We start from the raw sequence: 26,464 nt of genomic DNA, 5'->3' as shown, positions 1-26,464 counted from the left end.
GCCCCAAGACCCCTGCAGGGAGTGAGGCGGCCGCGGTATCACGATTCTGAAACCTCGTGGGGGCTCGAGGCACACGCGGCGGGGGGGGGGGACCGGGAGCCCGTGTGTGAGCGGAAGTGTCCGGTCCGCGGCTACACGCATGCTTGGAGGCCCCGTCCGGCCCGGCCGTCCCTCCCCCAGGGCCAGCTTGCGGGTGGGCGGCAGGAGCTCGCAGTGCTCCCGGAGACCACCCTCTCCCGCGCCCTGACGCCCGCTCCGCTCTCCGACCCCGCGGCGAGGCGGGGCGCTGCGAACTGCGGGCATGCGCAGCAGCGCGCCGCCAGGCCGCGTTGCGTCGCCTAGCAACCGGCTCGGCCTCCGCAGCGGGGCGGAAGTGACGCGTCGGCCCCGCTCAGCGTGGCGGAAATGACGCACACGGCCCTCCTCTCCGGTGAGCGTGGCGGAAGTGATGCGCCCGCCCCACTCAGCGTGGCGGAAGTGACGCACCCGGCCCGCCTCTCCGCCGCGCGGCTCCCGTAGCGGGGCGGAAGTGACGCGCGGGCCCGCCTCCCCGTCGCGCCAAGATGGCGGCGCCCGTGCTGCGGGCCCTGCGCCGGGCCGGGCGGGCGCGGGGGGCGCGCGGGGCGGCGACGCAGGCGGGCCGGGGGCTGCTGGCGGAGCAGAGCGCGCGCGGGCTCTTCCAGGAGCTGTTCCCCGCGGGCGGCGCGGGCCCGGAGCTGCCCGCGCTGCTGGCGCGCCCGCAGACCGTGTACTGCGGCTTCGACCCCACGGCCGACGCGCTGCACGTGGGCCACCTGCTGACCCTGCTCGGCCTCTTCCACTTCCAGCGCGCCGGCCACCACGCCATCGCGCTCGTGGGGGGCGCCACGGCGCGCCTGGGCGACCCGAGCGGCCGCACGCGCGAGCGGCCGGCGCTGGACGCGGCGCGCGTGGCCGCGAACGCGCGCGCGCTGCGGGCCGGGCTGGAGGCGCTGGCGGCGCGGCACCGCGAGCTCTTCGCCGACGGCCGCGCCTGGGGCCGCTTCTCCGTGCTGGACAACGCCGCCTGGCTGGACGCGCTGCCGCTCGTGGACTTCCTGGCGGCGGCGGGCGGCCACCTGCGCATGGGCACGCTGCTGTCCCGGCACTCGGCGCGCGCGCGCCTGCAGGGCCCGGGCGGCATGAGCCTGGCCGAGTTCTGCTACCCCGCGCTGCAGGCCTACGACTTCTACCACCTCTTCCGCACCCACGGCTGCCGCGTGCAGCTGGGCGGCGCCGACCAGCTGGGCAACATCGTGTCGGGCTACGAGTTCGTGCGCAGGTGGGCGCCGGCCCCGCCCCGCCCCGCCCCGCCGCGCGTCACGGCTGGGGCTGGGCAGCGCGCGGGGCCACGCGAGGCCAGCGTTCTCACCAGCCCCTTTTCCGCCCCTCCCCTCGCCCCTCCGCCTTCTCACCCCCCGCGGTGCTCGGGGTCACTCGGGTGAGGCTCTGGGGGTCCTGGGTGGTGCCGCATCCTGCGGAGCAAGCGCTTCCCCCGGCCTCTTCCTTGGGCCCACTGAACCCCTCTGCTCTGCCGTGAACTCCCGGTGGGGAGCTGTGGGATGTCGCGGGGGCTGTGGGTGCAGCCAGGGCTGTTGTTCTCGCAGGATGACGGGGGAGGATGTGTTCGGAATCACCGTGCCTCTCATCACCAGCACCACTGGGGCCAAGCTGGGCAAGTCCGCGGGCAACGCCGTCTGGCTGAGCCGGGACAAGACATCCCCCTTCGAGCTGTACCAGTTCTTCGTCAGGCAGCCGGACGACATGGTGGAGAAGTGAGTCCTGGCGCCCCCAGCCCCTGTCTCAGCTAGTTGGGATCAGATGCTCCGTGGGAGGGTGTCTGTCCCTGCGTGAGAAGTGTCCCAGTGGCGGGCACTGAGGCCGCAGAGAGCGAGCGCGTGTGCCCAGCGGCCCTCTGCCGGCCCAGGTACCTGAAGCTCTTCACCTTCCTGCCGCTCGCCGAGATCCAGCACCTGATGGAGCTGCACCGCCAGCAGCCGGAGAGGCGGGAGCCCCAGAAGCGACTCGCCGCCGAGGTCACCAAGCTGGTGCACGGGCAGGAAGGGCTGGACTCTGCCAAAAGGTGAGAGCGGCCCGGTGCTGCCCCCCGGCTCGCGGCGTCTCTGCTCTGTCCCCTGTCCGCTGCCCCGCGGGGCTGTCTGCTCCTGGGCTTGCACCTGACCTCATGGCCAGAGAGGGGCCTGTGGGGGTCGGGCCGGCTTCACCGCTTCCTGTGTGGCTGCTGCCCGCCCCGGCGCCGTGAGGTGCCGTCCTTGCACGGACACTCGCTCTCAGGTTTCCCCCAGTGGCCCCCAGCCGCCCGCTCTGGCTGCCTCTGCTGTCCTCCCTCCGGCTGTGGGGGCTTCAGGGTCACGGCTGACTCCCAGGGTCGGTCATCTTCGGGCTGGGGGGCGGTGCCAGCAGTGCCAGCCGGCTCCTCGCCCGCACGCGCTTGGCTTCTCCGTGTTGGGTGCCGTCATTGGCAAGTCTGTCACGCGTGTGGAGTCTCGTTCTAGCAGGGCTGGCCGGTGGTGGGAGACCTTCAGCTCTGCTCCAGCTGGGGGGGGTTCATGTGCCCCCTGTCAGCAGGCACGTGTGCATCCATGCATGCGTGTCTACATGTGTGCATGTGCGCTCATGTGTGTGTGAGAGACTTGTGCCCTCTGTTAGCAGGTGTTTGACTCTGTGCGTGTATGTGAGGACTGACCTACACCCTGTTGACAGTATTTGTGCGTGCCTGAGGCTGATGTGCGCCCCCTGCTGGCAGGTGCACGAAGGCCCTTTACCACAGCAGCGTGGAGGCCCTGGAGGCCATGTCGGAGGAGGAGCTGAAGGAGCTGTTCAGAGAAGCCTCGTTTTCTGAGCTGGTTCTCGACCCAGGCACCAGCGTCCTGGACACCTGCCGCAAAGCCCAGGCCATCCCCGATGGTCCCCGAGGGTGAGGACAGCCGCCCCCACCCCTGCCTGAGGCCTCTGCGGGGTCTGGAACAGTCCGGCCCCTCGGGGGCCTGCGCCCTCCTGGGTCGCTGTTGGGAGGGGACCCTGTGCTCCCACCTCCTGCTTGCCTTCCCACCAGGCAGTGCGTCCGCCGCCGAGGTGCCGTGCGCTCCTGCTGGTGACCCACGTGTGACATGCAGTCCTGCCCGCCTGTTAGTCCCCATTTGCATCCAGCCCTGAGGCCTGTCGACCAGGGCCCGTCAGACCCAAGAGCGGGGCATGTTCCCAAGTCAGCTTCGTGTTTGTCACAACCCCCGGTCCCGCAGCTCAGGCCCTAGCTGGAGTCTCTCCGCGCAGGTACCGCATGATAACAGAGGGCGGCGTCAGCATCAACCACCAGCCGGTCACCAGCCCCGAGAGCGTGCTGGTCCTGGGCCAGCACATCCTCCGCAACGGGCTGTCCCTGCTGAAGGTGGGCAAGAGGAACGTCTACGTCATCAAGTGGCTGCAGCTCTGACGGACCCCCCCCCCCCCCGCCTCACGGGAAGGGGGGCCCGAGAACCGCCACGCGCTCTGGTTTGTCCTGGAAATGGGGAATGAGCCGCAGAAGTGAGGTGGGAATCGTGTCTGTGTCGGGGTTTCTGAACACGTCCCCGCCCCGCCCACCGTGTCCCCGCCTCACCCACAGAGCCAGGACCGCGCCCTGTGGCCGTGTCAGTGTCCCAGGGAGGCCTGAGCTGTGGGGCAGCTGGAGTGGACGGTCCACAGCTGCCAGGGTGGCCGCCCGGCTACAGTGTCCAAGGGACCCAGGGAGACTCGGTTGTGACACTTGTCACTTCACGGCAGTTTTATTTACACAGCGAGAACATACAGGACCATGACAGTCACGCTCTGGGGGGAGGGGTGGCCACCAGCCCGTGGCCTGGCCTGGAAGCCAGCATTTTCTGCAGCACTGTCAGCGTTGCTGGGGACAGTCCAGCTTCTCCTTCAGACTCAGGCTGAGGCAATCAGCCCCCCAATAAATCTCGGTTCTGGTGTAAAGCTGGCGAGTGTGGTGATGGTGCTGGAGCCTGCGGCCGTGGGTCGGACTGACCCGCCTCGTCCTGCACCTGGTCGGCAGGAGGCTGAGTGCCCACGGGGCGCGTGGGGCGGGACAGACTGGGTGTGTGTGCGGGAACCTTAGAAAGAGCCGTTTATTGGGTTACATGTGACTCGTTGTGCGAACGGAGTAAACCTGGGGGCGGCCAGCGCGGGCCGAGCAGCTCCTCACCGCGGCGCGGAGTCCATAAATACACGCTGCTCGGCGGTGGCGTCACCAGAGGTGGGTCTCTCGGATCTCGGCGATGATCTGGCCGGCTCCCTGCAAGGCCTGCGGGGGGACAGAGGGACGTGTCGGTGGCGCCCCGAGGCGTCTCCCCGGCATGCCGCCCACCGGGAGCAGCCCCGACCGGGCGCCCACCTTCAGCATGTCCGCGGCCTCCTTCCTGCGCTGGGCCATGTCCTCGGACTCGGTGAGCAGGTCGTCCAGCAGCGAGGACTTGTACAGCTGCCCCACCAGCTCGCTCTGCAGCGTGTCCTTCACGTGGTTCACCAGGAAGTGCATGACCGCCTTGGGCACGCTGCGGGCACGGGGGTGGGCACGGTTTGGCCGTGCACGTGGGCCCCGCTGCCCGGCGCCCGGCGCTGCCCCACTCACCTGTCCTGGATGTTCTTCCGGACGATGAGGAAGTAGGACTTGATGAGCCGCTCGATCACCTCGCAGTCACGCTGCTCGCGGGCGGACAGCTTCCGGGCCACGGGGACAGGCTGGCAGAGGATGGGCCGCGGGGTGAGCGGTGCTGGGGGCCTGCCCCCCCCACACACACACACACCGACACCTCACCACGTCCAGCAGGTTCACGGCGTGGCCCTTCTGCGGGCTGGCCGGCATGATGGGGAGCGGCTGGGACTTCTCCTCGGCCAGCAGCTCCTCGGCCTTGGACGTCTTCAGCATGCCTCTCCAGCTGCCGGCCGCGGGCTCCTGCGCTGCATCCCCGACGCCCCCGGCCCCCGGCACCGCCTGGAAGAAAGGGAGTCTGCACTCGGTGCCTGCCAGGAGAGCAGACAGGCAGCCGGCCCCTCGCTCCGTCCTGGCCGGCGTGGCCCCTTCCTGTCCTTCCCAAGCCTGCGGACACACCCAAGATCTGCGCCACCAGAGGAGCTGGGGGCTGGGTCACGCCCATCCCGCCGTGGGGAAGCCAACACACAATGGGCAGAATCTGGGCAAACGACCCTGACCCTACAGTCTCCCACCAGACACTGAATCTGAGCCCCACACAGCTGCCTCTAGGGTCGCAGCGGGGCGGGGAAATCAAGGCAGGCTGCCTTCGGGATGTCCGTGTTACGCTAAAGGCCACTTAGCCAGAAGGGAAGAATCATCCAGTGAAATCGTGAGAGTCCAGCCGTGCTAAGACCCGATAGGCCGTGAGGCAGCCACACCCCATGACAAGAGCTGGGCTCGCAGGCGTGGGGCGGGCGGGGAGCACCGCCACACCCGGCCTTCCCAGAGGCGGCCAGTGACCAGTGGGGACAGCGGACAGGGGAGGCAGACGAGAGGACAGACACGGCCTGCGGGTTCAGGGAGAACCGCAGGGCGACACTGATGTTCCAGACTCACATGTTTAGTCTCTCTCCTGCTGTCCTGAATTAACTGTTAAGAGACGGGTTAAAGCGTGCAGTTTAACAGTGCGGCGGGCGCGGGCGAGCCGCCTCTGGCATGCGCGTCCCAGGGGCGCGTGCTGGCCGGGCCAGCACCCAGGGCGCGGCGGGAGCATGCAGGCGGCGGACGCACAACAGACCTTGCCGTTGGCCTCGGCAGAAGCAGCGGGGGAGGGCTCCTGGGGAGCGGGTGCCAGGGTGCCGGGAGCTTTAGAGGACTGGGGGCAGAAAACGCAGACAGTCACGCGGCCGGGCGCCCGCCGTGACCACGCGCCGCAGTGGCCGGGGCTGTGCCAGGCACCGTCCCTCCCGCATAATGGGCCCTCTGGCCGGGGCGGCTCTGCCACCCCCTGGATGCTGGCTCTCGAGCTGCTCTACCTCCTACGGTGCGTCCTGGCTGGAGCCTGGCGAGGCGCAAACCCCCAGGCCCCCCGTCCCCCCCAGCAGCCCCCCACTGCACGACAGTCTGGAGCCCGCCTGGCCCCGGGCTCACTGCTCACCTTGTCTCGTGACACGGCTGAAGGCAGTTCCCTGGCCAGCCTGTTCCTCCTCTGCTCCTGCCAAACAAACAGTCAGGGCCTGGCCGCGGAAGCCACGGGGCCAGCCCCCGCCCAGGCCTCACCGGTCCCCTCAGGGCCAGTGACCGAGATCTCGAGGGCTGGAGCAGAGAAGCTGGGCAGGCTCAGCGCAGGCCGCTGTCCGGGAAACACCCGTCTCAGCGGCTGAGCGCGGGGGAGGCCGGGGGCTGGCGGCCTTCAGGGTAGGCCGCTGGCCTCTCCAACGTGCCCTGGAGCGCCCAGTTCTCAGCTGAGTGGGTCTCGGCACCGCCCTCCCGCCTGCCGTGTGCCCTGAGTCCCGGGAGCCCCAGGGCCCCAGCAGGACAGTCCACACTGAGGGAGATGCCCTCCCTGCAGGAACGAGGCCGGAGCAGCTGCCTGCACGGGGAAGCCTGGGGTCGACCCTGGGGGCTGGGACACGGGGGTCCCCAAAGGCCGAGACGGAGCCTCCAGACCAGCATCGGCGTCTGACTCAGCTTCAGCCACACGAGTTGCTCGAGCTCAGGCTCAGCTCTGCCGATGCCCACACGTGCCGCCACCTTCCCTGTGCTCGGCCTCCCTGGGGGACACGTCCTGCAGACCCCCGAGGCCACGTTACCTCGATATTATTGTTCATCAGACCGCAGGCGTCTGCGAAGTCGGGGTGCTTTGTGTTGATGTACGCCAGCTCGATGGCCACCAAGTTATGGACCTGGAACAATCCCGGAGTAACCAAACTCGGAACCCACACTCGGTGATGACGTGGCCCAGGGCGGGGCCGACGCGGCTGGCAGAGATGCGGGGACACTCGGTGACTCCCGCAGATGTTACGGCTGATGCACGATGGCAAGAGTGGCCCGAGTGGCCTGAGGGACCGGATCCACCTTTGGAACATGCAGCCCAGTGTTCCTCAGGGGACGGGCCACCGGGAGGGAAAGCGGTTTGGTGCCTTGCGCTAACCCAAGTCCCAGAGCTTTGGCACAGCTCCCCTCTGGCCTCGAGCCAGCTGCTATTCCCCACCAACAGTTGACTCTTGGCTGTGGGGCCACCCCGGCTCCCAGCAGCCCAAGGCAGCATGCAGGCAGGCGAGGGTGGGGCCAGGGGGCGGGGACAGCCCGTCCCGTCGGGACCACTGAGGGCTGGCCGCAGCCTCGTGCGCAGGGACACCCCAGGGAGGCAGCGCCCGGGCGACTGGCCGCACCCCACACTCACCATCTCGTTGGTGACCGGCAGCCGCTTGCGCAGGAGACAGGTCACCACCTCCACGATGGCGTCGTGCAGCTTGGGGAAGCGCAGCAGTTCCTGGCGGCAGACGCAGCGGCCGTCAGCGGGTCGGCCGGCACGGGGGCCCGCCCCGCAGCCCCCCGGAGCTGGGCCTGCGCCCGCGAGCGCACCTGGCCGCGCACCTGCGTGCTGTAGTTGCTGCAGTGCTGGATGATGCGCTGCATCTCCTCGTGCACCAGCTCCACGCAGCGCAGGCTGGGCTCCTCCAGCCGCTTGATCTGCCGCTTCACCAGCAGCTCGAAGGACACCTCAGGCACGAAGAGCGCGGGCCGCGGGCCCTGCAGGGGACGGCGCGTGGCTCAGGGCCCAGGGGGCGGGGGCCGGCGAGGAAGCGCCTCCCCCAACCCGCACCGCACTCACCGTGGCGTTCCTGATGGCCGTCAGGATGTCGATGGTGTTCAGGCCGCCCAGCGGGTCCACGGACTCCAAGGTCCGCCCAAAGGTCTCGTGGAAAATGTAGCAGATCCTGGCACCGCCACACCTGCAGGCAACCAGCTGTGACTGGGCAGGGCTGGGCAGGGGTGCAGGGAGGGGGTACAGGGGTGCAGGGTGGGACGGGCTGAGCCTGGGGCCCTGCAGCTCTGTGCTCTCCAGGGCACCCTCAGGAAGGCCCAGAACAAACAGGTGTCCTTCCCGAAGGCGTCAGGCGCTCCTCGGAGAGGGTCCCTGAGACCCCTGCCCGGTGGCACATGGCTAACAGCCCGACCCACCACCTATCCCGAATCCCCAGCAAGCCGTGTCCCTCCTATGCTGGTCACGGAGGCTGCTCTATGCAGTCACAGACACACGTGATCACATGCACACAAGCTCTCGCACTGTCACACATGCACACATTCACAGACACACACGAGCACACACATATGCACTCACATGCAGACACAGGCACACGCATACACACATGCAGTTACGTATGCACTTACACGTACACACGCACAGACACACATGCCCACACACATGCAGACATGTGCAGAGACACCCTGGCACACATCAGACAGGTAAGCACACCTGCACACACACGGAGGGGGCAGGGGCGGGGGGCCTCCCTGCACGAGTATTTGCTCATCGAGAAGCTTTTTGGAACGGAGAGCAGGGCGACGCAGCCCGAGCACTGCCGGGAGAGCAGGCCCTGCACGGCAGCCCAGGAGGGCCAGGCCCGGAGCACAGGTGGCGGGAAGGGCTGTCTCGGGACCCAGCCTGAGGCTCAGTGTGCGTGAGACCCAGCGGACCTCCGGCACGAGGTGGCCGGAACCAGACTATCCGCAGCACGGCTGGTGCAGACCGTCTAAGGGCAAGCGAGCAGCTGCAGCCGGGCAGAGGCGCCCAGAGGCGAGAGAGAAACGGAGCGACGCAGGCAAGGCACGAAGGCGGCCCTGCTCTCGCGCCCGTCCTCCCATGAGTTGTTACACACCACACGTCAGGAAGCTAAAGGGCGAGATTTTTTCAGATGCTTCCACGTGAAAATGTCGTTTACGGGCTGAAGACCGCGTGGCTGGCCGGGCACGCGCCGTGCACACAGCCAACCCGGGTCTTCCCCCAGCCCGCCCGGACTGATCTGAGCTCAGAGCCGGAGCGCCCTGAGCACCCTGGGGGCACCCCAGGAGCAACAGCGAGGCGGCGGCCCACTCACAGCTCCGACGTCTCGATGTACTTGGCCGTCCCCTCGATGGTGTTGCAGTACTCGGTGGCGAACTTGGTGATGAGCTGCAGCAGGGTGGCGCTCTTGTCGTCCACGGGCTCCCCGTAGCTGTTCAGCAGCGACTGGTACTGGGCGGCCAGGACGTTGATCCTGGTCTTCAGCTCGGGCAGGCAGTCGCGGATGTGGTGCATCAGCAGCCTGCGGGGCAGGCCACTCAGCCGCGCCCACAGCCCGCGGGGGCCATGGGGGCCGCGCTCGGGCTCGCACACGTTCCTGCCACCCCCAAACTGGGGGGGCCAGGAACAGACGGAAACGGCCCGACTCCGTGCTGACCTCGGCCCAGCTGTGACTGCCTCAGTGTGAGACAAGTCACTTCGCCACCCCCATGTCCACCAACCTTCCTTCCTTGTTTTGGAGCCTTTGGGCCACACCCATCGGTGACCAAGGACCGTATGTGAGTTGGGATCGACCCCAGGTCGGCCACATGCAGGACCGACAACCCCCTACCCCCGTCCCTGCTGTGTTATATCCTCTGGTCCCAGCCTTTCGAGTTTAAAGGACAAAACAAAAGGAAGAAGGGACTTTCCCGTTCCTCGGGGGTCACCCACTGACCCCGTGCTTGCCAGGGGCCCGGTCCGGGAGGACGGTCTGAGCACCTTCGCCGGGAGGGCCCAGGATGCCGCCTGCTCGCCGGGCTCACCTGTTCAGGGTGCGGGCGAGGTACTTGGTCCCGTTCCTGGTGGCCAGGGACGGGTACTTCTTCTGCAGGAACGCATACTCGTCTCGGATCGAGTCTGTGACGCTCTTCTTATTGTTGATGTCCAGCTGGCTCCTGCGGCCCACAACACACGGGGCAGCTGAGGGACCCGCGTCCGCCACACGCCCCCGTGCCGTGGGGACAAGCGGGCGGCGTGGGCACTGCGCACTCCCTCGGCTCTGCGGAGACGGCGGACAAGGTCACGGCGTGCTGCCCCGGGGCCTGCAGGGCTGCCGGGCATGGCCAGTGCCCCGACCTCCAGCCTGGCCAACTCTCCCACACGCACAAGGGCCGGTAGGGAGGACCCAAGCGGCCCCGCCCTGCTCACGGTGGCACCAGGACGGCCACACGCACGCCACAGACAGGCCCGCGGAGAGGGGCAGCGGCCAGCAGCGAGCACCCTCCACTGCCCCGTGAGAGGTCTGGCCCCACTTTTGGGGGCTCACAGCGGCAGTGCTCACGAGTCACTGCTGGCGGGGCTCGGGGCAGCCGAGGGGGTGCTGCAGGACCCAGGGCCAACACTCTCCCGCAGTCTGACCACTCCAGCCACGAGGAGCACATCGTTAGCTAGCAAAGAAGATTCTAGAAGGGCCCAGGAAGCGGCTCCAAGGACGGCAGCACACCATGGTGGGCCCCACACGTGCTGCAGACCCTCGGCGCCCCTCCCCCACTGACCTGTTGACGACCCCGATGATGCCCAGCTTGACCGGGATGACCCTCCCCATCAGCACGTCCATGGCATCGGTGCCCGCATCCATGAGGTCGAGCTTGGTGATCACAGCCAGGGTCCTGCGACCTGCAGGGCACAGGGGCCGACAGTGAAGCACGGACCAACGCCGCGCTCAGCCCAAACGCCTCCCCTGCCCCGCCAGACGCCCCTAACCGTGTTTGAACCTTACACTTGACTTTCAAGCTCGTCACGTACTGCTGTCTCTCTGGACGCACTGAGCACGTCTCGACCGACTCTTACCAGACAGTTTCTGGGCCCGACAACTGCGGACCACCTGGCACAGGACCCAGAGACGGACGGTCCATCCCTGGCCTCCCTGACCCTGACTTCCTGTGCTGCTCAACACGTCGGTCGGGAGCCTCGTCTTTTCGAGAATATCACTGAAGTGGACCACGAGCCCGAGCTCGTGGGCTCTGTCCACCCGCCTCTCGGGTGGAGTGGCCGGTCACCTCCCTGGTCATCAGTGCACGGGCAACCCGGTCTCCCAGGAGGCAGAGCAGAGCTGTCTCCAGTGAGAGGCCACAGGGAGGCGCTGGCCTTGCACTCGGCTGAGCCCCAGCGGGAGTGGGCCCCGAGGCCCCGCACGGCCCCACACGGTCCCGCACGGCCCCGCACGGCCCCGCACCAGATGGACCAAATCATGAAAGGAACCTCAGACACCCACACGTGGATCTTGCCGCTCAAAGCACCGGGCACATGGGCACCCTGCCGTAAAGCAGGGGCGCCCCGGGCGGGAGACCGGCCTGGGTCCCATCCCCGAGGCCACAGAAGACAAACTGTGCGTGTGTGAGAGTGTGTGTGCAGGCATGTGCATGTGTGTGCACACGAGTCTATGAACACATGCACATTACGTAGTGCAGTTGCCTCTGCACTCCCTTTTCATACCAACATCATTCCTCCACACGGAAGCAGGCGGTGACCCTGGCTGTCCTCTGCAAGAGGGGGCTGGCCGTGGGTGCCCTGGCCCTGCCCGGCCCTGCCTGGCTCTGCCCGCCCCTATCAAGCCCTGCCCAGCCCTGCCCGGCCCTGCCCGGCCCTGCCCAGCCCTGCGGGCACACAGTGGCCCGAAGCAGGAGCAAAGCTGGACATTCACGTGGCTACTTCGAGGACACGCCTCCGTCTCTGCGCCCTTCTGCCCATGCGTAAGTGGACACGTCCACTCCGCACGGCCGAGACTTCCTGGGCAGTGAACAGGTGAATGACCATCTCCAGAGCCGCTGACACCGGGACACGGAGGGACTCGGCGCTGGCCAGCCTGGAGCCCCACCCACCCGCCACTCACCGTCCGGGTCCACCTCCCTAGAGATCTTGAGCGCCTCGGAGGTGGCCATGTCCGTGTTGGCGGCCGTGACGGCGAGGATGATGGAGTTGGGGTTGCTGATGAAGCGGAGGATGAGCTCCCGGATCTGGAGCTCGATGTCCTTCGGCTGGTCCCCCACAGGCACCTAAAGGGACACACGAGCTCGAGCCCTGGGCCCCGCCTGGGCTGAGGGACCAGGAACAGGCAAGTGGTCTGTGCAATGGCCCCGCAGCGCGGCCCAGACACTGGGATTCCGTGAGGAAGGGCGGACGCGGGCAGGAGGCGGCTAGGCCCGGCAGGGGTCTGGGCTGGGCCATGCTCATCCGAGTCATCGGGGAGGCCCGAGGACAGAGCTGAAGGGAGCTGGGGGCATACACTGGCCCAGGGAGGAGCCAGCCAAGGTGCTCCCTGGCAGTGCTCCCAGGGCAGTACTGGGCAGAGTCGCTGAGAATGGGGCCACCAGGAGGGCAGCGGCGGCTGACACAGACCATCTGCAGACGGAGAGTACAGCTCTGGGGTCCCAGTGACACCCTGGCCACCCCCACTGCCGGCCTGAGGAGCGCCCACCTTGGTCATTCCCGGCAAGTCCACAAGTGTCAGGTTGACGACGTTGGGTGAGAAGATCTTCAGGTGGATGGGCTCGGGGCTCACGCCCTGGGGGTCCAAATCAGACGCGTGAGACACCAACCGAGCCTCGCGTGGCCGGCGCCCCGCAGCTCTGACACGCGCGAGCCACACGAGAGGGCCCCCCGCTGGCCGTGCGTGGACGCCGACACCAAGCCCCGGGGAGCCACCCCGGCTCCCAGCCACGGCCCCGTCACACCAGCCTTGGCCCCGGGGTGCTGGCTCAGAGCCCACCTCGGGCGACACGGTGCGCTGCGGGGCAGACCCCCGCTCCGAGGAGACGCCTACCTTATTATTCCCCGAAATCCTTTCTGTCTCATTTTCAATTTCTTGTCGAATTTCATCGAAATCTGTGTAAAGCTAAAGACCACAGACACCGAGTCAGGACGTCCAGCCTGAGGAGAGTTCCCGGTCAGCCCCGACGGCCACACCGCGGCCGGCTCCCCGCTCACTCGTTACCTTGTTCTTGGTGTGGAGGAACTTCCCCCATTCTTCCGCCTCGACCCCTGGAAGAAGAGAAACCCGTGAGCGGGAGGAGGGACACGGCGGTCGGCCCGGCCGCGTCAGGCCCAGACAGGCGCGGGGCCGCGGGGGGCCCCAGCATCTGACCCCCACGAACACCTCAGGCACAGAAGCAGCGGGGCGGGGGCAAGCTCAGGAGCACAGGACAGAGAGCCGAGACAGGGCGAGGCGACAGCAGGGCTGAGGCGGCAGCGAGGGGAGGGAGGGTCTGGGGGCCGTGAGGCCGTCCTGGCCCAGCCCACGCCCGGGTTCCTCCCTCGGCAGCTGGGCCTGGCCGGGCCCCTTCCCATCTCCTGCCTGCAGCCCCCTCCCCCTCAGGCCTGCAGCTGCCCATCTCCCTCCCCCCTGCGGTGCCCCCTGCCCTCCGTCTCCTGCACCCTGGTGCCCTCTGGAGAGGAGCGCGCAGGGGAGGGCGGGGTGCAGGCCGGGCTGTGTCCAGCGGGAGAAGCTCCGCGGACCTGCCCTGGGCTGTCCCAGACCCTGGACCCAGGCCGGAAGGACAGACGCAGCCCCGAGCGCCCCGCGTGCGGCTGAGTCTTCACGTCTGTGCGCTCTGCACCGCACTCACGCCAGGACCCCTGCCAGCCGGACTGGGCGGGCCGTGTGCAGACAGGCGGCCACACAGAAGCCCCCGCCCGCCCGGCCCCTCCTGCTGGCCGGCCAGGCCCCACCCTGAGCCCGCCCCGCCAGGCCGGAGCAGGGCGGCCCAGCGCCCAGAGGGCCGAGAAGCAGAGGGAGCAGGAGCAGGAGGCATGCGGCCGGCCGGGCCCGCGGGGAGACCTTTGCTGGGGGGTCTTGAGTGTTTCCCGGCGGCAGGGTCTGCGTCAGAGAGAAGCACAGAGCAGAGTTCAGAGCCCGCCCGCCCGGCCGGCAGAGACCCGCAGCGCCCGACCCGCTGCCACGGGCGACGGGGCTCGGGGGAGGGAGCAGTCGTGACAGTGACCCAGACAGGTCCCAGGAGCACCGGCCCTCACGTGGGCGAGCCCTGGGTGCACCCCTCCCCTCCCCCGCAGAGCCCCCAGGGCCCTGGTGTGGCCCCCGGAAGTTCCTTTCCCCTTTCAGCTCTCCCCGCACTCTGCCAGGGGGTCTAGGGGCCAGGGGGCATCACGGAGCTCCAGGTCCAGCTATGCTGCCCAGAGTGTGACTCGGCCTCAGGGAGACCCTGGCCGGGGGGAAAGCTGTGCCCCGCCGGGACAGGCCAGCAGTTCCCGAGGACCCGCCTCCCTCAGCCACGGGAGGGGCCTTGGGAGGGGCCGGCCGCGTGCCCAGTGCCCAGGGGTGAGCCAGCCCCGGGCAGGACAACAGCCCCGGGCAGGCCCCGCCCCAGGTCCCTCCTCCTGGGGCTGGACGGGGCAGGTCGACGCCCTCAGCGCCAGGGGCAGCTCCCAAACCCCCAACAAACATCCAGGCCATGGACGCTCCGGACAGCTGTCCCGGCCCCGGAGTCAGGGCAGACCAGGGGACAGTGCCCGCTGGCCGGAAGGGCCTAGCCTCCACTGGACACTAGGCACCTAGCGCCAGGCAATCGCGAGCGGGGACAAGCCGCAGACGCCACAGGAGCCGCTCCAACGGGCAGCTGCTGTCTCTCACAGCCCACATGGGCACGCCCGCACTGACCACTCCCGCACACTGACTGCTCCCGCACTGACCGCTCCCACACTGACCACTCCCGCACTGACCACTCCCGCACACTGACCGCTCCCGCACACTGACTGCTCCTGCACACTGACCACTCCCACACACTGACCGCTCCCGCACTGACCACTCCCGCACACTGACCGCTCCCGCACACTGACCGCTTCCGCACTGACCACTCCCACACACTGACCGCTCCCACACTGACCACTCCCGCACACTGACCGCTCCCGAACACTGACCGCTCCCACACTGACCACTCCCGCACACTGACCGCTCCCACACTGACCACTCCCGCACACTGACCGCTCCCACACTGACCACTCCCGCACTAACCACTCCCGCACACTGACCGCTCCCACACTGACCACTCCCGCACACTGACCGCTCCCGCACACTGACCACTCCCGAACACTGACCGCTCCCACACTGACCGCTCCCACACTGACCACTCCCGCACACTGACCACTCCCGAACACTGACCGCTCCCACACTGACCACTCCCGCACACTGACCGCTCCCACACTGACCACTCCCGCACACTGACCGCTCCCGCACTAACCACTCCCGCACACTGACCGCTCCCACACTGACCACTCCCGCACACTGACCGCTCCCGAACACTGACCGCTCCCACACTGACCACTCCCGCACACTGACCGCTCCCACACTGACCACTCCCGCACTAACCACTCCCGCACACTGACCGCTCCCACACTGACCACTCCCGCACACTGACCGCTCCCGCACACTGACCGCTCCCGCACACTGACCACTCCCGAACACTGACCGCTCCCACACTGACCGCTCCCACACTGACCACTCCCGCACACTGACCACTCCCGCACACTGACCGCTCCCGCACTAACCACTCCCTCACACTGACCGCTCCCGCACTGACCACTCCCGCACACTGACCGCTCCCGCACACTGACCACTCCCGAACACTGACCGCTCCCACACTGACCACTCCCGCACACTGACCGCTCCCGCACTAACCACTCCCGCACACTGACCACTCCCGAACACTGACCGCTCCCACACTGACCACTCCCGCACACTGACCGCTCCCACACTGACCACTCCCGCACACTGACCGCTCCCGCACTAACCACTCCCGCACACTGACCGCTCCCACACTGACCACTCCCGCACACTGACCGCTCCCGCACACTGACCACTCCCGAACACTGACCGCTCCCACACTGACCACTCCCGCACACTGACCGCTCCCGCACTAACCACTCCCGCACACTGACCACTCCCGCACACTGACCGCTCCCGCACTGACCACTCCCGAACACTGACCGCTCCTACACTGACCACTCCCGCACACTGACCGCTCCCGCACTAACCACTCCCGCACACTGACCGCTCCCGCACTGACCACTCCCGCACACTGACCGCTCCCGCACACTGACCACTCCCGAACACTGACCGCTCCCGCACTGACCACTCCCGCACACTGACCACTCCCGCACACTGACCACTCCCGCACACTGACCGCTCCCACACTGACCACTCCCGCACACTGACCGCTCCCGCACACTGACCACTCCCGAACACTGACCGCTCCCACACTGACCACTCCCGCACACTGACCGCTCCCGCACTAACCACTCCCGCACACTGACCACTCCCGCACACTGACCACTCCCGAACACTGACCACTCCTACACTGACCACTCCCGCACACTGACCGCTCCCACACTGACCGCTCCCGCACACTGACCGCTCCTGCACTGACCACTCCCGCACACTGACTGCTCCCGCACTGACCACTCCCACACTGACCGCTCCCGCACACTGACCGCTCCCGCACACTGCTCCCTGGCCCTCGGCTCTGAGGGGAGGGTCTGGGCAGGGAGCCGTGTCCCAGCGAGACACAAAGCTGCACCCGGGCGGGCGCAGGGCCGCCAACAGGGGGAGGGGCTGGCCCTGACTCGGCCAAGAGAAGAGCAGAAGCGGCTCCGGCCCGGGCAGCCCGCCGGACGCACCGTTGTCCTCGCCGGCTGTCTTGCGCTTGTCCTCGGGCGCCACATGCACGAGCTGCAGGATGAGGGGCCTCCGGGTGACGATGCCGGTGCCCCGCGGAAGCAGGTCCCTGCCCACCAGGCTCTCCAGCACCGAGCTCTTCCCGCTGCTCTGGAGGGGAAGGACACGGTCAGTACCCCCAGGGAGCCTCGGCCGGCCGGGGGGACGCCCAGCGCAGGGAAGACCCGCCACAGCCCGGGCCCCCAGCACCCACGCGAGCAGCAAGCAGGGACCGCTGGCCACCCCATGCGGGGACCCGCTGTCCACCCTCAGGGGGACCCGCTGTCCACCCCACACGGGGACCCACTGACCACACAACATGGGGACCCGCTGTCCACCCCACAGGGACCCGCTGTCCACCCCACACAGGGACCTGCTGTCCACCCCACAGGGACCCGCTGTCCACCCCACAGGGACCCGCTGTCCACCCCACAGGGACCCGCTGTCCATCCCAAGCAGGTAGCAGTGTCCACCCCACAGGGACCTGCTATCCACCCCACAGGGACCTGCTGTCCACCCCACACAGGGACCCACTGTCCACCCCAAGCAGGTAGCAGTGTCCACCCCACACAGGGACCTGCTATCCACAGGCCAGCGTCCTTGGTGTGTGCTCACGCCCCAGCACACCCTCTTGCTGCCGTGTCCACACGTGTGGCCGTGCCCGCCAGGCCGAGGGACCTCACTGGGCCCGGAGCTGGACCCGAGCCCCCGCCCACACACCCACTGCCCGCTGACGGCTCACTGGGCTGCTCTGAGGCTTTGCTCCCGGCATTTTCTGAATTAAAAAGTGGCGGGTGCAGAATCACCGACCAAACTCTGGTGCACACGCAGTGACACGTCAGAGGAGAGAGAAACGAGGAGGATGAGCCCGTTGGCAGCTCATCAAGGAGGTGAGGTGCCGGGCGCGGCGCGGGCGAGACACAGCGGGCGGGCACCTGCCTCCTGCGCGCTCCCTCCCGACACCCTGCAGGGCCCCTGAGTGCTGTGCCTCAAGCCCCCCGTCCCGGAACAAACTCGGGGTCTCTGGTCAGAGGGGCGGCGCTGCTGAGAGCACGGGTCTGTCCCGGGCGCGGCACGCAGCAGGGGGCAGCCCCCCCCACGTGCAGACGAGCCATGAGGCCGGAGGGCTCAGAGGACTCTGGGAGGAAGAAAAGCGGAGACAGGATCCTTCCGGAAAGCGACAGCGGTCAGGCCAGGCAGGAAGGGGCGACCCAGAAATAAACACAGGCGGGGACACCTAATCTAGACCACGGGCAGCCGGCCGCGCAGCAAAGGCCGGGACAGCCGGGAGCCAGGACAGAAAAACAACCCGACCCGCCCCCTGGCCAGACCCGGAGGACGCGCGTGGGCCTGCTCGGACCCGATGGGACGGCTGGCCCCACACCGCAGCCCCCAGCACACATTTCCTAATGAACTCGGGTGCCTAGGAAGCTGGCACACGCCTCCCACATGCCTGGCACACGCCTGGCGCTCGCCAGCACCCTCCAGCCGCCAAGCAGCCCTGGAGGGGCCCGGGGCCGAGCACTGCTGAGAGGACAGCCCTGAGCTGCAGTGACACGGGTCGCGCACTCCTCAGCCCCAGCTGTGGCGGCAGAGCACAGCCCTGCCCGGCGGCCACGCGCACTCCGGGCCCACTCGCCAGCACCCTGCACGGGGCAGGGGGTGCCAGGCGCAGGGAGGGCCCCGGGAGAGCCGCCACCAGCCAGGAGCAGGGGGAAGTGCCACCCTGCTCGCTCCTGCACTCACCCCTGCACAGAGAAGTCCCCACTCCCCCCAACCCTGAGTGCCCCACTCACCCATGCAGAGACCCCCCTTACCACTGTTAGAGACCCCCACTCACCCATGCAGACACCCACTACTCACCCCAGCAGAGACCCCTCCTTACTTACCACTGCAGAGACCCCTCACTCACCCCTGTGCAAAGAACCCCACTACCCCATCCACAGACACCTCCTGACCCCTGCAAAGTTCCCCCACTCACCCCTGCAGGCTCCTCACTCACCCCTGCAGAGTCCCCCACTCATCCTGCCTGTGACCCTCCACGCCTCCTCCCTCCTCGGTCCTAAGCCCACAGCCATCAGATGGCCCGGGGCGCCTTCCACCAGGCAGGTTGGCTGCTGGCCCCCGACCTAGCGGGAGCTTAGGGTTTGTGGACAGATGTTCCACCAGGATTCCTGTAAATTCCTGTACACTGTTGCTGTAGATAATATCTCGGGTTAGGGCTGGAGTGATAGCACAGCGGGTAGGGCGTTTGCCTTGCACGAGGCCGACCCGGGTTCGAATCCCAGCATCCCATATGGTCCCCTGAGCACTGCCAGGAGTAATTTCTGAGTTCAGAGCCAGGACTAACCCCTGAGCATCGCCAAGTGTGACCCAAAAAGCAAATAATAATAATAATAATAATATCTCGTGTTATTTTCCTATTCTACATATTCTGGGACTGGAGCGAGAGCACAGTGGGGAGGGCATTTGCCTTGCACGCGGCTGACCCAGGTTCGATTCCTCCATCCCTCTCAGAGAGCCGGCAAGCTACCGAGAGTATCCCGCCCGCATGGCAGAGCCTGGCAAGCTCCCTGTGGCATATTCGATATGCCAAAAACAGTAACAACAAGTCTCACGATGGAGACGTTACTGGTGCCCACTCGAGCAAATCGATGAGTAACAGGACGACAGTGCTCCAGAGCTACGTGTCTGGGAGACTACGGAGAGATGAGGAAACTACTTCAGAGGCTGGGGTGGCAGTACAGCGGGCACTCGCCTTGCATGTGGCCACCCAGGTCCCATCCCAACAACCCGCACGGTCCCCAAGCTCGCCTGGGAGCCGAGCCAGGAGTGAGCCCTGAGCACAGCCGAGTCACCCAAAGCCAGGAAACGAGCACCCTGCCCTCGTCCCCTCTCTGGACTCCCTCCCAGGTATTGAGCCCCGGGGGCCGGTGCAGGCGCACGAATCTTCCGTCACTCACGAGCAGAGGGAAAGAACCTCTGGCAGATGCCGCAGTGAGAGACGCTCACTGTGCTGCGGGGGACGGGCCGCGGGGGCCACAGCCCGTGGGGGTGACAGAGCCCCGACAGGGAGCAGACGGGGCGCGCGCAGGGGGCAGGACCACCCCGACGCCCAGACACGCCAGCAGAGGGAGGAGAGACGCTCGGGACTGGCCAGGGAGGCCCTCAGGCAGCAGCAGCGCAGGCTGGTGCCGCGGACACGGGTCCTGGGGAAGGGCCCGGAGCAGAGAGACGGCGGCGGTGCTGGCTCGGGGACGGGCTCAAGCACGTGTGTGGACACGTCCATGCAGCGATGAATGCGCCCGTGAATGGCCGTGCGCAGTGTGAGGCCGGGAGCAGCAGGGCTGGCAGCGTGGGGGACGGACGGGACGGGACGGGGACGCCCCTTCTCCACCCATCAGGCCCGGGTCGGGCATTCTCGGGCCCGAGCACCAGCAGGGAGGCCCTGGGAGAAGCCAAGAAACACAGTGAGAGGCGGGCACGGCAGGGCCGAGGGGGCGGGGGGGCGGGAGGGGGAGGCGCCCACAGGCCACAGCAGACCTGAAGTCCTCACAGGATGACAGGGGGTCCCCAAGTCGGGAACAGCCCTCGGCGAGGGGGGCTGGAAGGCTCAGGGTCCCGGTCCCAGAGCTCGCTCCCGACTGTGGCGGCAGCCGGCAGACCCGGGGGCTGAGAGGGACCAGGAAGAAGCTCCCGAGACAGCCGCCTCTGCAGGAGCCAGGAGAGGCCGGACGGTGCGGGAAGCGGAGGGCAGAGCGGCCTCGGCCCTGGACGCACCAGAGACTCAGGGAACTGCACCCCCCAAGCCCAAGGCCCGGGCGCCACGTGATGGGGGAGTCTGTGCAGGCTGCGGGGAGGGGGCCAGGAGCGGCTCTGGGCACAGAGCCAACGGCAGGCCCCTCCCCACCCCCAAAAGCCAAAGAATTAATCTCATTTAAGCACAAAGCAACTGTCCACCACGACTCCCCAGGAACACGCCAACCAGGCTGCCGTGGCCGGGCCCTGCAGGAGTCAGACCCAGAGTCCGTGGAGGACCCACCCTCTCCGCCCCAAAGGGCTGGGCAGCGGCCAGGCCCCGGGCCGAGTCCCAGGAGGGCCGTGGGTGCTGCAGGCACCACCGGAGGAGCCCGGGACAGACAGGACAGACACCGGCCTGTGGGCCCGCGTCGGCACTTGGGCACGAGCCTTTCCCCAGGCTGCAGGGGATTCCAGGATGATTCAGCACTTGCAGCCCCCCGGCATGGGACTGGGGAGGGGGTGCGGGAACACGGGCCTGAGCCGGGAGCCCTCACCACACCCAGCCACGGCGCCCCCAGGAGCCCGGGCAGAGCAAGGCCCAGAGCCCAGCACAGCACGCAGCCGGGACCCGCGGGCAGGACCCCACCCAGAGCTGGAGGCACCGAAACAGCCAGATGGGAGGTGGCGACACAGGCGACATCACGGGTGTGGCTACAAGAAATAAGAGAAACGTGGAATGCTGGGAGTGAGCCTGCAGCCCACCACGACGCATGCCTGCAGCAGTGAGCTGTTGAGAGCTGTGTGTAGGGGTGAGCCCGATAAAGGGGTGAGACGTATGCACGGGTGAGCTGTGTGTGGAGGTGAGCCGTTTGTGCACGGGTGAGGTGTATGCAGGGATGTGTGCAGGGGTAAGCCATGTGTATGAGGTGAGCTGTGTGTACAAGGATGAGCCATGTGTGTACAGGTAAGCTGTGTGCAGGGGTGAGGTATATGCAAGGGTGAGGTGTGTACAGCAGTGAGCTGTGAGTGAGATGAACTGCATGCACAGTGAGGTGCGTGCAGGGGTGAGCTGCGTGTGCAGGGGTGAGGTGTGCAAAGATAAGGTGTGTGCAGGGGTAAGGTGTGTGCAGGGGTGAGCCATGTGTGTGGGGTGAGCTGTATGCAAGGGTGAGCCATGTGTGTACAGGTAAGCTGTGTGCAGGGGTGAGGGATATACAGGAGTGAGCTGTGTGTGAGATGAACTGTATGCAATGAAGTGCTTGCAGGGGTAAGCTGCGTGTGCAGGGGTGAGGTGTATGCAGGGGTGAGCTGTGTGTGCAGGGGTGAGGTGTGTGCAGAGATAAGGTGTGTGCAGGGATGAGGTGTGTGCAGGGGTGAGCTGTGTGTGCAGGGGTGAGGTGTGTGCAGAGATATGGTGTGTGCAGGGATGAGGTGTGTGCAGGGGTGAGCTGTGTGTGCAGGGGTGAGGTGTGTGCAGAGATAAGGTGTGTGCAGGGATGAGGTGTGTGCAGGGGTGAGCTGTGTGTGCAGGGGTGAGGTGTGTGCAGAGATAAGGTGTGTGCAGGGGTGAGCCACGTGTGCAGGGGTGAGCCGTGTGCATGGTTTATTCATGTGCAGAGTGAGCCGTGTGCGTGACAGCCTGTGACTGTCTGTGACAGCCGTGAGCAGTGAGCGGGGCCCGAGGAGCCCGGCCTGTGGTGAGACATCACCTCCTTCCCCGAGGACAGGGAAGGTGCCTCGTCTGACCAGACCAGACCGGGGGGCCAGCAGGATTCCAGCAGAACCGACTCCAGACGCCGAGCAGGCTCACGTGGGCAATTTGGGAAATCACCGAGGCTGCCGGGAGCTGACCTCGGGGCAGGACAGTCACCAAGACCCCTGAGGTCCTCAGTGCCGCGTGTGACCTCACGGTCACCTCCGTGCTTTCGACTTTTGAAGCCTCCGACCCACCGAGTGCCGGGCCCGCCGACCTCGGGCTGTCGCTCACGCAGCCACGGGGCCCACTGGGGAGCGTGAGGGCTGGCACCAGGCAGGAGCTGCTGAAGACGCGAGTGTGAGTGTGTGCGTGTGCGTGTGCGTGAGACGCGCAGGGCCACGCCGAGCAGGGACACGGGGTCCGGCCCGACCCGAGAGCAGGGCCTGGGGCTTTGCCCCTGGGGCTCTGCGGTCAGCCCACGCCCCAGCCCGTGCCCTGCCGGCCCCAACATGCGCCAGTGTGTGGGGACACGGACAGACGGTTCTGTCCTGGCGCGAGTCTTCACGTCTCAGCTAATCAGTGACTGCGCTGAGGCCTGTGCCCAGGGCAGCGCCGGGCGCAGGACAGGGCGGCCAGCACGGCAAAGCCCCTGAGTGTGCTGGAGAGCACTGTGCTGAGGGAAGTGAGTCAGAGACGGCAGAAAGCTGACCACAGAGCTGGGGGACACGACACCCGACCACCAGGCCGTAAGCAGAGCTTTGCACAGACGAAACCCCTGCGGGCTGCGAGTGCGGCTGTCAGCACACTCCGCCCGCTCCCTCGCGCTCCGTACAGGAGGGGCCCTGGACGCAGACACTTCCCGCCAGCCCAAGGGCTCACCTCAGGCTCTTCCCTAGTCTAGTCAGAGCCGGGCCCGTGTTTCACGACAGAACCTTCTAGAGCGAGCAACAATCGCCCTTTCAGAGCGCTTACGGGTCAACACTCAGACCCCAGAGCGGCCCAGAGGCAGAGCGGAGGGAGCGCCGAGGCCGGTCCATACTCTGCCGCTGGAGCCCCAGGTTCCGTCCCCAGCACCCAGGACGGGCTCCCAAAGCAGAGCCACAAGTAGCTGCTGAGCGCGCGGGAGTGGCCCCAAAACAAAGGCTCGAGTGACGGGGGAGGGGGGCAGCGGTGTGGGCACCCCAATGAAGAAGGGCAGGCAGTCGGGAGCCGCAGGGAGCACGGCTGGGCCCAGCCGCCACCAGGGGCAACGGGTGGGAGGGGCGTGCAGGGCTGAGGGGTCGTCTCCAGTCCCCAGCGGTGAGTGACCAGAACTCCGCCGAGCCTGGCAGAGCCAGGGACGCTGTCGGTGACGCCCGTTGCTCTAAGGGCTCAGCGCGGATGCCCACTGGACAGAAGCAGAAGCGGCCGCGGGCCGTGGTCACGTGCTGGGGAGCCCCAGAGCCCGGGAGGCCGGTCTGCCCAGAAAGGGCAGGGGGGCAACGCGCGCCGGGACCCGCACCTGCACCTGAACCGGGCGGGTACCTGCGCCTGTACCCAGACCAGGACCTGCACCCGCATCTGCACCCGGACCCGCATCTACACCAGGGCCTGGACCCGCATCCCACACCCGCACCCGCATCCACACCCACACTCGGACCCGGACCTGCACCTGCACCCAAACCCCACACTTGCGCTTGCACCCGGACCCGCGCCTGCACCCGGACCCGCACCCGCACCCGGACTCGCACCCGCACCTGCGCCCGCACCTGCACCCGCGCCCGCGCCCGCCCCCCGCCCGCCGCCTCGCGGGCGCCCCCCTCCGGCGGCGCGGGCGGCCCAGCGGCGGCGGCGCCAGGGCGAGCCCGAGGCGGGGGGGGGGGGGGGGCCCGCGGTCCGCGTCCCCCAGGTGCCCTTGGCAGCCCCGGCCCGGCCCGGCCGCCCCGCCCCGCCCCGGCCCGGTCCGGCCCGCCCCGCCGCCCCGGCCCGCCCCGGCCCGGCCCGGCCCGCCCCGGCCGCCCGCCCGGCCCCGGCCCGCCCCGGCCGCCCGCCCGCCCGCCCGCGGGGGTCGGGCCGCGGCGCCGCGGGCCGCGCGCTCACCTGCGTGCCCACCACCACGATCTGCGGCAGCTGGATGATGTCGGCGCCCACCGTGTTGAACACGTCCTGCAGCTTGTTGATGACCGGGATGAGCGCCTCCATGGTGGCCGACCCCGCCCGCCGCAATGAATGGGGCGGCCCGCCCGCCGCGCCCGCCCCGCCGGCGCCGCCGCCCATTGGCCCGCCGCCCTCCCGGCAGGCCCCGCGCGCCGCACGGCCCGCCGGGAGATGGAGTCCGGCGCCGCCCGGGCGGGGGCCCTGCGGGCAGCGCGCGGCCTGCCGGGAGACGAGGCCGGGCGCCCCGCCCCCCGGCCGGTCGCTAGGGAGGGGCGGCGCGCAGCCTGCCGGGAGATGGAGTCCTGAGCGGCGCCCAGGCTGGTCGCTAGGGAGGGGCGGCGCGCAGCCTGCCGGGAGGTGGAGTCCTGAGCGGCGCCCAGGCCGGTCGCTAGGGAGGGGCGGCGCGCAGCCTGCCGGGAGACGAGGCCGGGCGCCCCTCCCCCCGGCCGGTCGCTAGGGAGGGGCGGCGCGCAGCCTGCCGGGAGGTGGAGTCCTGAGCGGCGCCCAGGCCGGTCGCTAGGGAGGGGCGGCGCGCAGCCTGCCGGGAGACGAGGCCGGGCGCCCCTCCCCCCGGCCGGTCGCTAGGGAGGGGCGGCGCGCAGCCTGCCGGGAGATGGAGTCCTGAGCGGCGCCCAGGCGGGGGTCCGGGCGGGCGGCGCGCAGCCTGCCGGGAGACGAGGCCGGGCACCGCCCCAGGCCGGTTGCTAGGGAGGGGCGGCGCGCAGCCTGCCGGGAGTTGTAGTCCAGGAGCGGCCCTGTGGGGGGAGGGGTCCGGGAGGGCGGCGCACAGCCTGCCGGGAGATGGAGTCCTAACCGGCGCCCCGGCGCCGAGGCTGGCCCGGCAGTGCGCGGGTCCGGGTGCGGGGTCGCTCCCGGGGCTGCTGTCGGGTCCCCGCGGCCGGCCGGGGTGCCCTTGGCGCCGGCCCAGGCCCCGGGCGGCCAGGAAGGACGCGCGGCCCGTGCCCGGGGCAGCGCGCGCCCAGCCTGCCCGGACCTGGCCAGCCCGCAAGGCGGGTCCGAGGGCCGGGCCGGGAGCGGTGACCGCCGGCCAGCGGGCGGGGCGAGCGACGGCCTCGCTGGCCCCGGGCCCCCGCCTGCGGTCGGAGCAGACAGCGCGAAGGTGCGGGCCCGCCTGGGGCTTCCCCGAGCCCACCCGCGGCGCCCGGGCTCCGGCAGGGACCCGGGGTGCAGCGGCCGCGCCCCCGCGACCCGGTCACCCGACGACGTATGCGCTGGCCCCTCCCGCGGGGTATAGGCCGTCCCGCGTGGGAAACGCTGGGCCTGAGCAGGCCCGGCCCCGCCCGGCCCCAGCAGGCCGAGCCCGGACCCGAGGGAAGGGCCGGGCTGCAGGGCGGCTCTGGCGGGTCTGAGCTTGCCCCAGGTGTAAGCAGGGTCCTGCCTGCGGTGTCACTGGGAGCCGAGCCTTGGACACTCCGGCTGCTGCTGGGCAGGAGGAAGCTGTCACCGGCCCTGTCGGAAAGCCCCTCCCAGCCGCCCGAGCACTTGGTGGGTGTAGCCAACGTTGGGATGTAGCCAAGTTAGAGTGTAGCCGAGGTTAGGGTGTAGCCAGGTTAGGGTATAACCGAGGTTGGGGTGTAGCCAGGCTAGGGTGTAACCGAAGTTGGGGTGTAGCCAGGTTAGGGTGTAACCGAAGTTGGGGTGTAGCCAGGTTAGGGTGTAACCGAGGTTGGGGTGTAACCGAGATTGGGGGTATAGTCAGGTTAGGGTGTAACCGAGGTTGGGGTATAGCCAAGTTAGGGTGTAACCGAGGTTGGGGTGTAGCCAGGTTAGGGTGTAACCGAGGTTGGGGGTATAGTCAGGTTAGGGTGTAACCAAGGTTGGGGTATAGCCAGGTTAGGGTGTAACCAAGGTTGGGGGGTATAGTCAGGTTAGGGTGTAACCGAGGTTGGGGTATAGTCAGGTTAGGGTGTAACCGAGGTTGGGGTATAGCCAAGTTAGGGTGTAACCGAGGTCGGGGTGTAGCCAGGTTAGGGTGTAACCGAGGTTGGAGTGTAGCCAGGTTAGGGTGTAGCCAGGTTAGGGTGTGGCCCAGGTTAAGATGCAGCCAGATTAAGGTGTAGCCCAGGTTAGGGTGTAGTCAGGTTAGGGTGTAACCGAGGTTGGGGTGTAGACAGGTTAGGGTGTCTCCAGGTTGGGGTGTCACCAGGTTAGGGTGTAGCT

At 68.2% G+C, this 26,464-nt stretch overlaps 2 protein-coding genes across 14 annotated transcripts; one reads left to right on the top strand and one right to left on the bottom strand.

The window, feature by feature from the left end:
• Nucleotides 1-563: 563 nt before the first annotated feature.
• On the top strand, nucleotides 564-3,996 carry YARS2 (tyrosyl-tRNA synthetase 2). The gene is made up of 5 exons (XM_055117993.1): nucleotides 564-1,300; nucleotides 1,626-1,793; nucleotides 1,946-2,101; nucleotides 2,786-2,956; nucleotides 3,313-3,996. The coding sequence occupies exons 1-5, from the start codon at nucleotides 564-566 to the stop codon at nucleotides 3,470-3,472; spliced, it is 1,392 nt and encodes a 463-aa protein (XP_054973968.1). The 3' UTR covers nucleotides 3,473-3,996.
• Nucleotides 3,514-24,385, bottom strand: DNM1L (dynamin 1 like). 13 transcript variants are annotated; one of them, XM_055117959.1, is made up of 21 exons: nucleotides 24,227-24,385; nucleotides 16,674-16,821; nucleotides 13,822-13,860; nucleotides 12,979-13,025; nucleotides 12,808-12,879; nucleotides 12,463-12,549; nucleotides 11,878-12,040; nucleotides 10,541-10,661; nucleotides 9,809-9,940; nucleotides 9,100-9,306; nucleotides 7,833-7,953; nucleotides 7,583-7,750; nucleotides 7,401-7,490; nucleotides 6,808-6,900; nucleotides 6,153-6,209; nucleotides 5,793-5,870; nucleotides 5,612-5,644; nucleotides 4,838-5,014; nucleotides 4,652-4,761; nucleotides 4,415-4,574; nucleotides 3,514-4,324 (listed from the first exon to the last, which is right to left on the bottom strand). In XM_055117959.1, the coding sequence occupies exons 1-21, from the start codon at nucleotides 24,326-24,328 to the stop codon at nucleotides 4,268-4,270; spliced, it is 2,262 nt and encodes a 753-aa protein (XP_054973934.1). In that variant the 5' UTR covers nucleotides 24,329-24,385; the 3' UTR covers nucleotides 3,514-4,267. The 13 variants fall into 13 exon arrangements, with proteins under 13 accessions (XP_054973934.1, XP_054973935.1, XP_054973939.1 ...); XM_055117960.1 differs by having other exon boundaries at nucleotides 6,153-6,203; XM_055117961.1 differs by having other exon boundaries at nucleotides 3,516-4,324; nucleotides 7,595-7,750.
• Between the last annotated feature and the right edge of the window lie 2,079 nt (nucleotides 24,386-26,464).

Source organism: Sorex araneus, chromosome 10, assembly GCF_027595985.1.
Source record: "Sorex araneus isolate mSorAra2 chromosome 10, mSorAra2.pri, whole genome shotgun sequence".
Taxonomy (NCBI): Eukaryota; Metazoa; Chordata; class Mammalia; order Eulipotyphla; family Soricidae; genus Sorex; species Sorex araneus.
This window is presented reverse-complemented; position numbering and strand designations above follow the sequence as displayed.

Coding starts and splice junctions, on each gene's coding strand:
- DNM1L (XM_055117959.1), bottom strand. CDS start 24,328: ATGGAGGCGCTCATCCCGGTCATCAACAAGCTGCAGGACGTGTTCAAC. Junction 12,880..12,978: donor TCCTCCACACCAAGAACAAG/GTAACGAGTGAG, acceptor TGTGGTCTTTAG/CTTTACACAGATTTCGATGA. Junction 10,662..11,877: donor TAGGGAGGTGGACCCGGACG/GTGAGTGGCGGG, acceptor TGTGCCCTGCAG/GTCGCAGGACCCTGGCTGTG.
- YARS2 (XM_055117993.1), top strand. CDS start 564: ATGGCGGCGCCCGTGCTGCGGGCCCTGCGCCGGGCCGGGCGGGCGCGG. Junction 1,794..1,945: donor CCGGACGACATGGTGGAGAA/GTGAGTCCTGGC, acceptor CTGCCGGCCCAG/GTACCTGAAGCTCTTCACCT. Junction 2,102..2,785: donor GGGCTGGACTCTGCCAAAAG/GTGAGAGCGGCC, acceptor CCCTGCTGGCAG/GTGCACGAAGGCCCTTTACC.